Below are 17002 nucleotides of genomic sequence, written 5' to 3'. Positions count from 1 at the left end.
TTTGAAAAAGTCGGTATTCGTCATCTTGTCTATGCGAGTTTCGCGTTGTGTTTATTATTTATTACGCAATAGTTTAAAAAAACTATCAGTCGTAGTTGAAAGTTTTACTAACATAAAACCAAACACATTGTTTTTTCGCAGAAAAACTCGCAAATCAAATCTGAACCACCCCGATAGTGCAAAAAGGGTTGTCGCTTAAAAATCAAAATTATTGGAAATTAGTCCCTATTATAAGAGGCGAGAAGATCGAAGCTCTCGTATGTTTGTTGTGCGCATGATCGCAATGGCGTGACGCTGAGTTGGCCCAAACAAGTTATTTGAATTTTCCATAGAGGTCACCGTAAAGATTGATTTGGGAGACTGGTAACCCCGATATAGCCCGAAACGTGTGTAGATGTTAGATTTTAAAGCAGCGTGTGTTACATGTGAGCTCTATTAGTCTTTGACTATAAAATCGGTAAGTTTTTAATTTATCCACTCCCACAAGTGCGGTCTCTCATTTTTCTTGGCATTATCGATTTATTATTCGGATCGTAGTTGGCTCGGACACCGTATTAAATTGGTTGCTAGGTAACGTCGCTACGCCGGCGGCGCGCTAAATTCATTTTGCATTTCAATTGGCTTGATTGGTTTTCTGTTTTCTCCAATTATTATCACTTATTCACGTTGACATTCTTAAATTAAATTAAGACGTTAACAACTTAACAGTACGCATTCTTTTTATCTCGAGCGTTTTCAGAACATTACATTACCATCACTTATGCCTCCAACCGGAAAATCATTATCAGAAATTTGCCGTATACTGTTTTGCAACGTTGTTTGCTTAGCTTAGAGAAACAGATAAATAATTTTTTAGATTTAATGCTGAATTGTGATGCAATTCATTAAAATTGCTTTTTGATAAAATCGGAATATGTAGTGCACATGTGTGTAATTTTCTGGAAAATTGTTACCATACGTGCATACGTTACGTAGTTATCTACATATTGTATCGAACCTGGTAACTTTATTGTTAGTGACTCCACTGTGTCTCGTTTTACGTTCTAGGTATCCATAAAATGGGCTACGACGATGTGCTACCATTAATTGGAGACTTTGGAAGATACCAAAAGCGCATCTATTTTCTGCTATGCCTTCCAGCAATTCTTTGTGCCTTTCATAAGCTGGGAAATGTTTTTCTTGTTGCTGAGCCCGAGTACAGGTAAATAGTAAATAATTTATTATATTTCGACTTTTCAGTAGTTATTTCATTTAAGTGTTGCGAGATCAATAAAAACGCGATAACTGGTACTTTATTTTTTTTTAACTCATTAGCAACTATCATTAACACAAAAATTAATTTAAAACGGCTATATTTTTGATTTATTCATACATGTTCGTAATTCATAAAATATTTAACTAAAATTTTTACAAAATTATTCTTTACTACTTAGCGCCTTCGTTTTGGAAATTAGTCTTCACTAGATGAAGCAATTTATATTTTGAATATTTTGTAATGGTTCACCGGCAATTCTACCAAACCGTTCTTTTCAAAAATAGAAATTTTATTGAACGATATTTATTGACTTTTTATCAACACCTTTATAGTCGAAGTCGAGTCAATGAAGGTTTTTACTTCTTAATCCTCAGAAACAGCTCCGATTTTGATGATTTTTTTTTTAAATGTGTGTATGTATTTATATATGTATTATTTGAAATCAGAAACATTTTGTTTGGGGCACGTAAATATTTATATTGTTTAAACAATAATTTGCTTTTTATGGAAAAAAATCCATTTTCCACGATATTTATTTCAAAGATTTTTTTTATATGGAAACTGAAGTATAAAGAGTAGTTGTTAAGTTAAAATTTCTAGTAAAAAAACAATTTTTACAACAAAAAACATAATAAAAATGCAACATAAAACCAAATTCAGAGCACATTTTTTATCCTTTCGTGTCTTTCTGAACAGCTTAAACAATGACATAGTTGAATCAAACAGTGTAGTTGTTTTTAAAAATAAATTACAAAAATATCCTCTGGAAATTCATAGCCATAATTACAATTAAGTAGTGCTTATAGGCGGCCCGGCCGCGACTCGAACGGAGCAAACATCTGTTGGAAATCCTAAAGCTTGCTGAGTTAATTTCTGGGAATAAAACAGGCTAATGCCTCTATTCCTCCAATTAATAATAAAAATAATAATAATTATTATTCCTCCAATTAATAATATGTAATTTCAGCAACGGGAATAGTACCACAATCTCTTTTTAAAAATTTAAAAATTTTGGACTTAGAGAACACATTGGTGGTTGAAATTCAAAAAGGTATATGTATTATTATACTAATGTCATATCGTGAGGAAATTCCTTAACATTGACACAAAAAAGTCAAATGTGGAGGCGAGGCGCCGGTAATTATGTTGATAAGCACTGCACTATTACTTGATAGTATTATCCGTAATAGTGTATGTATTCCGGCAAAATTGCCGTGCCGCCGGGTGGTGGAGGGTTAAGATGTAATAAGAATAATAATAATGTTGAAAATGTTGTTACACAGTCTAGGACTGGTTTACAAATCTATGAGGGGCGTGATGACCAACTCAATAGACCGGGACCAATGGCTTAACGTGACTTTCGAATCACGAGATAGAATATAGCTTTTTTTTTGAATAATAATAATAATTATTAATTGGAGGAATAGAGGCATTAGCCTGTTTTATTCCCAGAAATTTACTTAGCAAGCTTTAGTGTAGGATTTCCAACAGATGTATTTGACTGTTTGCTCCGTTCGAGTCGCGGCCGGGCCGCCTATAAGCACTACTTAATTGTTATTTTTAAAAACAACTACACTGTTTAATTCAACTATGTCATTGTTTAAGCTGTTCAGAAAGACACGAATGGATAAAAAATGTTTTCTGCATTTGGTTTTATGTTATATTTTTATTATGTTTTTTGTTGTAAAAATTGCTTTTTTTACTAGAAATTTTAACTTAACAACTACTCTTTATTCTTCAGTTTCCATAAAAAAAAATCTTTGAAATAAATATCGTGGAAAATGGAATTTTTTCCATAAATAGCAAATTATTGTTTAAACAATATAAATATTTACGTGCCCCAACCAAAATGTTTCTGATTTCAAATAATATATAAATACACACATTTAAAAAAAAAAATCATCAAAATCGGAGCTGTTTCTGAGGATTAAGAAGTTTCGGCGATTTGTCGGCTTTATTGACTCGACTATTATGTTCTTACCGCTTTTATTAATTACTTTCGAAAGATTGCATCATAAAATAACGTTGGAACAACCCATAAAGCGAGCAAGTAATCAAAATTAGGGTTATTTACTTATCTTTGTTACGTCAAAGTGAGATTTGATTTTTAAATTTAAGTTCCTTCACTTTTTTATCATTTTATTTTATTTCATGTCCTTGACATCAACATGGTGTCAGTTATTTTTATGAACACCAATATAGCCAATATACTTATTTTGTATTTAGCTTCAAGGAAAAAAAAATAGAAATTATAAACTGATTTCTAGTTTTTTTTTTAATTGTAAAAATGTGCCTTTTGTACATCGTAATAATGATAAAGAAATCAATGATTCGTAACAACTAAATGTTTCTCGTGAACAGAAAATTCCGATGAACTAATTAAAGCAAGTTTCTTTGATCTTCATTTATAGCTAATTATTTCTCATCGTATCAGTTTTGTATAGTTCCGGCTTTGATAAGGCATTAATAGACTTTCCATAATTACTTTAAAAAATTATGAATGAGTAAAAATTTGGAAAACAGATTCCAAGTGGGTCGCAAATCAATTTTCACTCAACAAGAAAAAATCAGAACAAGACCACTAATATTTACTTAATGTTTGTGTTTGAGTGTGTTTTTTTTTCAAAATTTCTGGTTTCGTTCTTTTCGAGTTATTTCGGGACACACCTTGACCAAATTACAAACTCGCGAACAAAAAATATCAGCATCGCACCTTCAAAATTATGCAAATGGATTTGTATTTGTTTCCAAAAAAGTAACGATTCACTTTTTTACTGAAACAACTTCTGCATTTAAAACCGTACAAGCAGACGTTCATTCAACTCGATTTAATTGGTAACTTTTCCATTAAAACTATTGACCCTTTTGAGTTTTACACATCCACATTTGACACGATTCTCTCAGTTCCATGTGCGATAACATACATGTGAAGAACATTAATTGTTTGTTCAACTGATTACCATAATCTTCCAATATAAGATAAACAGCGGACTGAACGAGAGAATCAAACAGGATGGACGCAAAGTTTATTTCGTTCATTTTGCTAACTCTACATTAAAGATAATTCTTTATGAGAATTAAAAATGGACGTAGTAGTCAGCAAATAATTTATTTAGAGAGTAGGTACCTAAATCAGTAAATTATTGAGTGTCAAAAATGAGCTGACAGACTAAAGTTCCAATAAAATGCGTAATACTTTCCGCAGATCTCTAATGTTAACATGTTATATTTCACAATTAAACTGTTATCCAAGTGCGATATTGTTATCCATGTAGTAAACTGAGATGAGCTACTACTGATAGACGAAATATTTAATATATTTAACAATCAAGAAAAAAATGTATTTTAAATTATTGGTAAACTTCGTTTCTGATTTCGATGCCTGGAAGTCGTAAACCCAGGTTGTCATAAATCAGTAATAATAATCGCTTAACACGCGCACGTGCAACTTTTGTTGTTGGGAAAATACTTGTGCTCGGCTCACGTTAAAAAACTGGCCATCCTTGTTTTGAAAGTTGTGTGCGGGCGAAAACATGATGTTTGGAAGATGTCAGGTACCTAAGGGATAGTACAACTTTAGAGCAGCAAATCCAAAAAGTTGAATTGTAACATTTTAATACCAGTATAATGGTCTAGGGAAAATGAGAATCACTTCTACTTATAATTAATTATTCATGAAATGTTTTGGACGCACTGGAATCTGTCAGCCTGTCAGCACTTCGGTCGTTTTATGGTTTAGCGGCATCCGGTTCAGAAACAGAGCCGGCATAAAGGGTTTCATCTTTTGCAGTTGGTAACTATCAAATTTAACATGGAATATTGTCAGAAATCTGTCAAGTTACAAGATGACAATTCACATTTCAGGTTTCAATGTTTAAGAAATTGCTATCTACTTGCTGTCTCATGTTTTATCTTTTAAAAACGCATTGTAAGAATGCAGACGTAATAAATATGACACAGTTTTAATCTAAAAAAAAGCACTTCCTCCGATAGCACACCGATGTTATGCAGCAATTAGAATTTTTCAAATGTTTTGACTCGATCAATAAAAAATCATTTCGAATGTTTTAAGCCATCACTGCTATGCAGCTGTTGCAACCAAGCAATTTATTTTAATCGATTCATGCTAAACGTGCTTCATACTTCACAAAAACTAACGATGAGCCTACATAACAATAAAGCGTATTTTTATATAGAATTTCTTTTGATATAATAATGATGGTGTTGTCCACCCGTTAGAAGTTGGTGTAAAACATATTTCTTAACGTCATGTGTAAATAATAATCGCTTAAAAAACAAAAACAACTATTTTTGGTAGATTAATTACTAGTTAGCCTTCGCCGCATTAAACAAACAGGTTAAAAATAATATATTAAACCTGTATTGATTGGTAGGTACACACTTCTGTTTTAATAAAGCCATCACCAGCATCGATAAGAAGTTTAATTTCTTAATGAGCGGATATTATCATAAATTAGAGATTAAAACAACGTGACAACTGTTGCGTAAAAATAGTTAAAATAGGATGTTTTATTTAGAGAGATGCATTCTAAAAATTCCTCCGTTTCATTTTTATAAATAATCTTACCTGTTTATCTTGCTATCGGCTGAAATGCGCTTGTATTTCGGTGTTAACTTTTCCGTTTTTTTATTTCCTTGAATCTGTGCTCATTTGCGATTGCACGTCTACGATCTCGTAAACGAAATTTTACAGCAAGTGTATTTTTATTGCGGCCAGAGCGAACATGAACCAGTAACAAACCGGAGTAGAATTATTATTTGAAATAAACAAATGGGATTTTATTATTAAGTACTTCTCTTCATTTAATGGCAATGCTCTCGCTGATTCACAAAAAGCCAGTTCGATCACCTAAATTTACGAATTAAAGTATATTTGACCAGACATCCTTTATGGTATGTACAGGAGCAGAATGTTTTACAAGTGCTTGCGAGGTCAGAGACATTTTCACTCTCAATTTTTATGCCAGGGATGTTATCAAAATAGGGCCGAGAGGCTCACAGATTGTGGAATATGGGATAATTCCTTTTCAAAAAAATAAAGACATAATACCTACGAGTAAGGTGCGCTATGGTGTAATTTTTAGAAATTTCATTTCAATTTTGATAAGTATTTTTTTTATGCCGTTGAAGAGGGTATTAAATTATTCTTCAATGGCAAATAACATAATCGAATATACATTTTTAAAGTCAATAATAAATGAAATAAAAAATGTTCAAAAGTGACGTCCATCATAGTGATATCTTTTAACAATGTGGTTTTTCTAACAAGGTCATATTCTTTTTGAATGCAATAATAAACATTATAATTGTGGATGATGGTCTATACAAAATTTTTGGACCGCGAAACACGCGCACGGATTGAGGTTATTTAATGTTGTCTTAAAATTCTTTGTTGGACCATTGAGAGTGTTGATTGATGAAAATTGTTGCAGCATTGTCAATACACGATTTTAACAAGATGGAACTGCTCCAATAATCATAAAAATTATGTATTTAAACGATACTGTGGAAAGTTTCATTGTCTCAAAAAATTTATTTTTGATACAGTCGCTGTCGGTACTGAAAACCGCACGTCATATCTTCATGTTTATCGATTATTTTATGTACTTGGCCCTTCTCTGAAACATGTAGTCGCAAGGTTTAAGTATTTCCTTAGATTGCTGAATTGAAAAACTGAATAAATTTAAATATTCTCCCCAACAGATGACCGCGTAACTTTCCAACGAAAGAAGCAATAAAATTAAACTCTCCACAATTTACAAACGAGGTAAACTTTCAGGTGTAGACTTCCTCAAGAATTATCGAATGCATCTTACCACGACTTGAGTCGTGAAGAGCTTAACAAATCTTACCCCTGGGACCCGCTCAAGAAAAAATACTCGTCATGTGAAATGTTTGAAGAAAATGAGACGCGGCAATGTAAAGATTTTGTTTACGACGAAAGCGTATACGGCTACACGGCAGTTATTGAAGTAAGCGATACAATTAAATTATGTAACAAGTCGGATTAATCGTTTTTTTGATTCACGTAATGACAACAATTTTTTAGTGGGAACTGACATGCGAGAAGGCGTACATGATAGCCACAGGGAATTCTCTCTTTATGGTCGGGGTAATGTTAGGTTCAATAATATTTGGACAACTATCGGACAAGTACGTCCAAGAAGTAACAAAATCGAACCAGTCAAAATGATTTAATTTTTTGTAGGTTCGGCAGGAAACTGATATTTTTCATTTCTCTGGTGATACAGGTGGTTTTTGGTTTGATCGCGGCCTTCACTCCGGAGTTTTGGTCTTTCACGTTGTCCAGAGCTATCGTGGGGGCCACCACGTCCGGGGTCTTCTTGGTCGCGTACGTGATCGGTAAAACGCGAAAGCTTGCTTTGTAGCAAAAACTAACAAGTCAGATTGTAGCACTGGAGATGGTGGGGCCCAGAATGCGACTGTTGGCAGGGACCGGGTGCCAAATGTTCTTCTCTGCGGGGTACATGCTCACGGCCGTTTTCGCCATATACGTCGACAACTGGAGAAACCTTCAGTTGGCGCTGACAGTTCCTGGTCTCGTATTTTTCTGTTACTGGTGGTAAGTTGTAGCACATCTAGCGAACGAAGTGGTTAAAATGTGATTGTTAAGGTTCATTCCCGAATCGACGAGATGGCTACTCAACCAAAATCGCATTAGCGAAGCTAAGAATCTCATTAAAATTGCTGCCAAACAGAACAGAGTGACAATCACAGATGACCTGTTAGACAATTTGTTAATTTCAGACGTAAAATCTGACGACCAGCAGCAGCAGAACAAAGCCAACGTGCTGGACATTTTCAAACATTCCAATTTACGAAAACGATCTCTGATTATATTATTCGATTGGTAGGACGTCGGATAATTAAAACAGCCTTGAGTTTACGTCGTGTTTCAGGTTTGCCAATAACATCACTTACTACGGCCTCTCCTGGAACACGAACAATTTGGGGGGAAATCCCTACATCAATTTCGTTATTTCGGGGGCTGTCGAAATCCCCGCCTACACTTTTCTCTTGTTAACCTTGAACAGATGGGGACGGAAGTTCGTCATGTGCGGCTGCATGATCACAGCTGGACTGGCACTGTTGCTCACGATGGCCGTCCCCGATGGTAAACCCCTGCAGACATCTTGTCCCCTCACATTCCATTTTGTTTTCAATTAAAGACCTCCAATGGTTAACTGTGACGCTGGCGATGATCGGAAAACTCGCCATTACAGCGAGCTACGGAGCAGTTTACATCTTTTCGACGGAACAGTTCCCCACGGTCATAAGAAACGCGGGACTGGGCGCAGGCTCTACTTGCGCCCGCATAGGATCCATCACCTCACCCTACATCAACGTTTTGGTAAAACAACAACGGCGATGTTAAAATCACGCTAACTTGCAGTTCTAGGCGAAATTCTGGGGCCCCTTGCCTCTGATCATTTTCGGGTCTTTGGCACTTATTGGCGGCGTCATGTCTTTAGTCTTGCCGGAGACGTTGAATAAAAAACTACCGGAGACCATGGAAGAAGGCGAATCGTTCGGAAAGTAAGTGTCACTAATTTGTCCATCTACCGCGGATTAATCGCGTCGCGATTAATTACTATTTTGTCCATCGTTACAGAAAACTCAAGGTGCAGATCGATGAAGAAGTACCGCTGAACCCTGAACTGGCAAAACAGGCAAAGATCCAGACCAACGGGAGTATACACTCGAAATGAAAATGGTGCTTTGCTGGGCAGTATTAAATCTATTTTATAATGATAACTACCATGTTGTTTTTATATAAAATTAGTTTTTCCTATTTAGAAAAGTGATAAAGTTTGCATCACACAATCAAGCAACTATCGAATTATGTGGCAATATTGCGATGGTTGTTGTGTCAATGATGGGATCTGTTAAACCGAATTTGATTGGAATCTTTAAAATGTACTTTTTGTTAGTAAACAGGTGCCAAAGCGTTCCAACCTTTATGTGTATAAGAATGTGTTTGTCGTTTAGCCAATAAGAAAATCGGAAGAAATCGAAGCGCAATTCGCGCACATTTACATACAAAATGGCATTGAAAGCGCTCCGTAATAAAAATACGAACTTGTTGTACAAGATTGCCTGTTTTTGCACACATTTACCGCTGATGACTTACCTGCGATAATTTAATAGTCTGTTAAAGAACATGTATCCGTCGTAAATTTTTACAGCTGACAAGAAATAATTTCCTCTTTGCAATTACATAAATGATAATTGGGAAATTACCATGTTACAAGAGCCAAATCGTTGTTCAGTTGCTTTAATGTGATAATGCTATAATGAGCAAATTGCACTAATACTTGCCCGTCACGTGTTCACCTGTTCAGAAGGACGTGTCTCAAAAACCACTATGTATTAATTTATTCTCGCATCCCAATCATAATTCACACAACATTATCATGATGTTCGTGTCCAAAATCAAACAAATTCAAGTGCAAAATAAGTTAAATGTGTTGCCAATTCGTCATTACAAAAATATCTTCCGCCAAACGCATCAAATTGACTTATTTTTCGATCGGTATGAGTAAGTCGACCTTTAGCTGTAAATACCTGTGACTTAAGTGCAAACCACAATTGTAGACTGATAATTAATTATAAATTCATACCGAGAATATCTTAATGACTTCTCAATGCGAATAAAATCGAGCGAGTGTGTTTACACGTAGTGATTATTAATAGTATTTTTTATGAAAACGGTTGAATCTGTTGTTGTGTATATCAACAACGCAATATTATTTTTTCTGTCAGGAAAAAAAATTATGTATATTATTAAAATTAGCGGAAATTTATACCAAAGTAAGATGGGTGCGACGTACGCACGCACAATTCTTTTAACAAAAAGTGGGCTGTAAATGATCCTCGATGATCGATTTAGTTATATTTAGCTTGAAGCAAAATTTTATGAGAAGTGTCTGTTCTCACGAGCTGTGTATGTGCATCTATTGTTGATGCGAGTCGAGTTTGCTTAAGCTTTCAGAAAGTGTTCAAATGTCTTGTTTGTTTTTTGTTTATTTTAGAGAGATGTTTTGACAATATTTTATAGTTTTTATTGGCGGATAATGTAAATACCTCGATCTGAACATCGGTAAATGTATGCAGATCGGGTACTCTCTGTCTCTTCGTTGTAGTCGTAAAAGGTTTTCTTTTCTAGACTTTTAGTACCTACGTCACGTTTTTTTCAAGTTTGCGAATGCATTTACAAATTTTATATAAAGCAAGTTTTTAAAATAAATGTGAGTATATAAAATTGCTGTTTTTATTAATCACGTTTTTATATTTAGCCAGAGAACAATGCATATAAATCTGTCGACAGCATTTGTGTGGTTTAGAAAATAGAAGTGCAACAGACGTGCTACTAATTACATGTTGCTGTCGGTATTGTTGGATACCAGTTTTCGAGCTGTACACGAGTTGACCTTCACTATAAGCTAATATCATTATAAATAATAATGTTCATTCAAATTTACAGGTTCGGCAAAAATTGTGGCAGCGTAGGTGCCGAGGTCGATTTAAAGCGAATTATGACAAAAAAGGAAACACCCGCGTTCCGGCTATTTAAATTCGGTGTTTATGGAAATACGCATTAGAATATGTATTTACAGAAAAATTGAATTACAGTTTTGCGCGTTTCAATCGAAATAGAGGCAATCATTAAAACGCTGTTCAAAACAAAATACCTCAAGACGGGATCGGCAATCAGGTTCTTTTACCGCAAAGAAAAACCCATACCTGCGACTCTCAGACTCGGCTGGCGCGTTTCTTTACTTTGCACTTAATTTTTTTTTTTTTATTATAATGCAATGTTTACAGCGCATTCATTTTAAACGAGAAGCGTTGTATATATAGTTTCGTTTTAATACGTCTAGATGATTCTTGGGAGGTAAATTGCTGGTTAAAATACAACTGACGAACCAGCAAAAGGTCAAAGGCACAATGAATAATTAATTAAATATTGAACGATCGATAAATCTATAAATACAAATATTTACGCTGACAAGTGGAAAAGCAGATTCTAGGGCAAAATAAGAAGCGTTGGGGATCACGCGTGATAAAAATTTGTAGATAAGGGCAACAAACTAAAATGTAAAATCAAGTTTGCGTCGTGGGTTTTATTGTACAGGAAAATATAAATGTCTAAAGTACCATTTTAGATAGAGAGAAAGAACTAAACCGCAGTGGTTTTGTTATGTTTGTCGTGGAATGAGAATATACCTATCTCTTTATTCAAGATAACTATTTACTTTTGTCGTTTCTTTATTTATTTGAACATTTGCATTTCATTGTTGCTTATATCCTTGAATGAGAAGATGTCATTCAACGGTTATATCTACGTGTTTTTTTAATCTTATTTCCTCTGTGATTTTAAAGAATTAAACAACGTATGTACATATAAGACCACTTTCACATAATAGTTTGAAAAATGAAAAATCATTGTTTACGTACATTAGGTAGTACTTACGCAATGCTTGGCAACATCAAAGTCAAAATTGTCAAAAAATTATGGATAATTTGTTGCCGTGAAAAATTATCGCGTAATTACAAATTTGATTCGTCCAATTTTAAAAAATAAGAGCATTTTCATTGACCAAATTTTTATGAGGTGAATACTGATTAGTAATACGAGAGGGTACGAAATTGCTGGAAATTTTCGATCTTATACGAGTACATATTTGTTTCGACGACAATTTACCAGGAGTGAGCGTAGCGACATGGTAGCGACGAACGAGTGGAAATTGGCTAAGAAACAAATACGAGTAAAATGAGGAGAAAATTTTCCCGCAATTTCGTACCATCGAGTTGTATTCGGCATGACAATTCCACGAAAGAAAATTTAATTTTCAGGTTTTACACAATTTTTTCAATTTATACGTAGTCTTATGACTCTCAAAGCGTTAGTTAACTTAGTTGAAAACAACAAAAATTTTACTGTGGAACAAAAATGAGTTTATCAAAATTCGAGGAAGGAGAAGAGAATTACAGCGATAATTCGAGGAAGGAGGAGATGATTACAGCGATAATTTATCGATAAGGACGAGTTTTTTTATCTGGTGGTTTGTGGAGTCAATTTACCAAAAAGAAACCAAATTAGAGTTTAAAAAATGAAATTTTATCCTGGACGAAAAAATCTCGAGCGTAATTCGATGAGATAATTTAATGAATAATAATAGGTATATCACGGCCTCCTAGATTAATAAGAGACTTTTGTCTCTTAACGGCCGCGTGAGTTTTTAGTACGAGGCCTTATTTCTGTTTTTGTGAGGGCGACACAATACATTGCATATTTGGTTGCCTACTATTCAATTTAACAATAATCAATTATGTTACAGTCAGTTACAGTGCAATGTGAAACCAAATAAAAAACGCCGTTTTTGCATATTGAAACAATGTATTGTAAAAAAAAACCTAATTAATAGGATGATTATTTTAATTTTAATAATTTTCTTTTTTTAGTATTAATATTGATTTTCTTAATTTTTTGTGATTCTAAATTACAATAATTTTTTAATACTGCAGGCACTAATTTGGCTACTATAATGTTACATACCAACTTAAAATGACACTCGCATTGAAAAATTGGGTTATTACAAAGGTAGGATACAAATACATTCTTTAAAATGAAGTCGACCTTGTTGGTTGGAAGATTAGGCAGAATTTTTACCATAATTTGAATGGCATATATTATTAAAGCTACAAATTTTTCATTGGGGTAATTTAGTCTTCCACGATCTTGATTGTAAATAAGTTCCAACAAGGCATTTGTTTTTTCAAGAGAGGAGCTTCGTAAGAGGGATAAACATAAATCACAATTCACAGATTCTTGAACTTTCATAATTAGATATCCACATAGAAATGCTGTAGCTGCTGATTCTATATCACGTGAACTGACATCACATCTAAATGTAGTTAAATTTTCTAAATCTTCTACTATTTCGTCATTTAGAATTATGGCAATTTCATGACTATCATTATAGTCAGAATTAACGTCAAGCTTTACATTGCTGGTGTATTCAACTCCATTCATTGCGTTACTATTATTTATAGTTTTTATCAGACCACTTCTTAAAATTTGTCTGAGAGCATATTCAGCTGTTCTGCAATCTGTTAAATCATTACAACCACCACGAAGTCTGACGTTTGCAAATAATGATTCCACCGGATCCGAACTAAAACTTCTTGTCAAAACGTAGAAAAAATCAAGATCGCCAATTAAATATTTAATACATAAACTTGTGCTTCTTGCAGTAAAAATTAATGCGTCAGCTGTTTCTTTGCTTAATCCTTTAATACCGAGATTTTCTGAACTGGACTGTATATCATTAATATATTGGATAAATTCTCCATTTAACCATGATAGTCGAGCATCGTTAATGTTGTTATAGGGAGCAGTATTAGTATCTCTCTGATGGATATGTTGGGTTTTATTGCTAACGTCGTGCAGCTGGAAAAATTTATAGATAGTTTCCATATATTTCACAGTTGCAGTGCAATCCTTAAAATGAGCCAACTCTTCGCCACCATGGTCAGCAAGGTATACTAATGATGCAGTAACCCATGGTGAAAATATTTGCACTGCTAAATATACTTTCATCTTTTCAAAATTGGATGGATAGAGATGTTTTTTGGTTAAATATCTGACAGGCTTTGTTATTAGACCTTCTTGAATATCTGAGAGTTCTCTTAAATAATTTGCCGAAATTTGTCCATCAGACGAAGCCATGTCATGATCTAAAAACAAATTCCGTGCGTTTTTGACTAGGTGGCAATAGTCAAAACTCAAAAAAAACTTAAGTCCGGGATTGTATGGATGCGGGACTACATTTTCCAGTGTGCCATTTCCAAAATGCTTAAACAGTGCAACGTGGGATTTGTGATTATCCCCTACAATTCTAATAACAAAAAACCCGCACTCACTAAGCATCTTCAACACTTCCAACGTTAGTTTATATAAATCCTTCCCAGTCAATTGCCTATGAAAAAAGTAGCTTGCGGGTATTATGTTTTTTGTTGACAATCCATATATTACATAACAAAGAAGCTGATTAGCGATAACTGGCTTAGCTCCAATTTTATCCTGGGACTGATTTATTGTTTCTAAACCGAATATACGGTCCTCTGCTTTCGAATAAATATGCTTTCTCTGACAGCCATATCGTCAACCACCAAAGAACAAACTTTTTCAGAAGCTCTCAAGGTTTTAATTTCACACATTAGTCTGTGTTTGATTAAGTTATCATTTCCTGTACCAAAGTATTTACTTAATGTTGATTTGCAGGGTAGTTTAAAAAGCAGATTTCTTGGAAACTCGTATCCTTTTGGGGAAGAATAGCTCCACGCAATGCACTGGCGAATGGTTAATTCTGACCATCTTGGAACCTTCTTGCTATAATTCTTAATTTGGTCCAAAATAAATATGGCTCGGGGATTCATATTAGCGGCATCAGTTTTAATTGTTTGCATACATTTCCACTCTGAATTATTTTTGTCTTTTTCCACTCTTACTCTTACTCGTTCTTTGAGTCTGTTGTAGCGAATTTGCAACCGCTTCAATTTCTGTGCCAAACACAATTTTGTATAGAACAAGTCTTTTATAGTGTTAGACTTGATTGTCGTTTGAGTACCGATTTCACAAGAACATCCAAAGTTTTCCAAAATATTAGTTGCTATGTTCATATCATCATTTGAAGACTAAAATTGTATTAACATAAAATTTGGTTTTATTATGATGATAAATATACCTTAAATATAGAAGGTATCGCTCCTGTAACTAACATTCGCCGCTTTGTGGTCGAACGAAAATCATTAGGCTTAAAGTGCTCACTACATACGAGTGAATATTCCTTTAAATTGGGAATATCTAAACATATATCAGTGCAACAATGTTAATATCTATACTTGTATATGAGGATAATTACACCTTACCAGTATAATTAATCAATGTTTGTTTCCATTTTAAATTCAAACTCAAATTTGCGGGAAAGCCATGATACGAAATATTGTTCAAATTATGTGAATTGCAATTATTATGCATCGCGGCTTATAGGATTTTTTATACATGAATTAAATTATCACTTATAATTACACGAGAGCTTTTTTTTGTCGAAGTAAACTTGACATTTCAATTAGAATTTTGTTGCCTGGCAATTTAACGAGAAAAACTGCCACTGAAAAAATTACGAGTCCGTAGGACGAGTAATTTTTTCTGACAAACAAAACTCGAATTATAAATGTCAAGTTTACTTCGACACACAAAAAAAGCTTGAGTGTAATTCGGTAAGACAATTTAATGAATACGTAAATCACTATGATGCAGACCTACTAGAATCAGACGCTTTCAAAAGTTAGGTTCCGTTTTGTCGCTGGAAAAGTATGAATTAAATTGTCAATTAATAGTTATTTAATAAACTAGTTTGTTAATGAAGGCGATTAATAATCGAAACTGTTTAAAGCACGAACGAGTGTAGCGAGTGAGTGGCTTTAATAGTTGAGATTATTAATCGCCCATTAACAAAAGAGTTGATTACAAAATTTTTTCGTTGACCGCAAACTTTTTTTTTTTGGTGACAAATTTTGAAATTAAAGCCAAATCAAAATCAATTTCATCTTTTTCCATAAAGATGAGACCTTATAAATACCTTCATTCTTTTTTTGTCCTCAGGGTAGGCCATTTTTAAATTTTTTAACACTTTCTATTCACTTTTCCACAAAGAGTGTCAGAAGACGTCAACTACATTCACATTCAATTTCACCTAAAAATCACGATTGCTACGGAAACCTAGTTACCTTTGAAAAATATGACATGCGAATTATAACCAAAAATGTCGGTTTTTGAAAAAGGGAATTTGTAATTGTGCAGTTATGGAGCTATAAAATATAAAAAACCCTGCTGCACTACCTGCTGCAGTGTTGGTAAGTGCAAACAATGCATGTTCGAGGTTGTTTATACATCAAAATTTAATCAAAACGTCAAAATCGCAAAAATCATTGATTAATGAAAAATAGTGTATTAATGAGGTCCATTAATACACTATAATTTAGACAAAAGAATTCATTAATATTAAAATTAACAAGCGGTCAACGGAAAAATACATTTTTCGTTTTTTCTTTTAATGTCTGCCAGAAAAAGCCTAATTTACACGAACGAGTTGAATACGTTTTTTTGTTCGACGACCCCTTTAAAGGCTCCAAATCGCTTAAAATCTTTAAAATACAAACAGATTCCTAATTAATAGCAAATCACTGTATAACTAGAAAAAAAACATTTGATATTAGTTCAATATTTCAGATTTGTTGTATTTTACAATATTACTAAGTCATTATTTTTAGTTAAAATTGATTTGTCAGATATCTTAAGTGGAAATGAAAAACCAAAATTGATTTAAAATTTATATAAAAACACTCAACGTCTGCAACCATTATTACGACCAGGTGATATCACGTGATGCCTATAGCTAGCTACACAATAAAATGAAGCAGGATCGCGTAATCATTTTTATTCGAAAGTACAATTATCTCTAGAAATTGGCATTAGGCGTTGAAATTTTCCACATTAGGTTAAAAATCTATGGAATGCATACAATTTTGTCAAGATCATTATTTTTAAATTAGCCGCCAAACACTGTTCCTTTCTTTTTCCTAATCCCATATAGCTTTATCATTGTCTAGAGAAGCACGTAAGAAAAGGATGGACAT

General features: G+C 33.7%; 1 protein-coding gene across 1 annotated transcript; it reads left to right on the top strand.

Moving 5' to 3' along the window:
• Positions 1-73: 73 nt before the first annotated feature.
• On the top strand, positions 74-9055 carry LOC138123985 (organic cation transporter protein-like). The gene is made up of 11 exons (XM_069038872.1): positions 74-457; positions 1048-1201; positions 7056-7248; positions 7326-7429; positions 7485-7639; positions 7691-7859; positions 7911-8147; positions 8197-8411; positions 8467-8648; positions 8697-8833; positions 8910-9055. Exons 2-11 carry the CDS (start codon positions 1059-1061, stop codon positions 9004-9006), a joined length of 1632 nt encoding a protein of 543 aa, XP_068894973.1. The 5' UTR covers positions 74-457; positions 1048-1058; the 3' UTR covers positions 9007-9055.
• Positions 9056-17002: the final 7947 nt, after the last annotated feature.

The sequence above is a fragment of the Tenebrio molitor genome, chromosome 1, assembly GCF_963966145.1.
Source record: "Tenebrio molitor chromosome 1, icTenMoli1.1, whole genome shotgun sequence".
In the NCBI taxonomy this organism is placed as follows: domain Eukaryota; kingdom Metazoa; phylum Arthropoda; class Insecta; order Coleoptera; family Tenebrionidae; genus Tenebrio; species Tenebrio molitor.
Note: the sequence above shows the minus strand (reverse complement) of the source record. Positions and strands in the feature narration are given on the sequence as shown.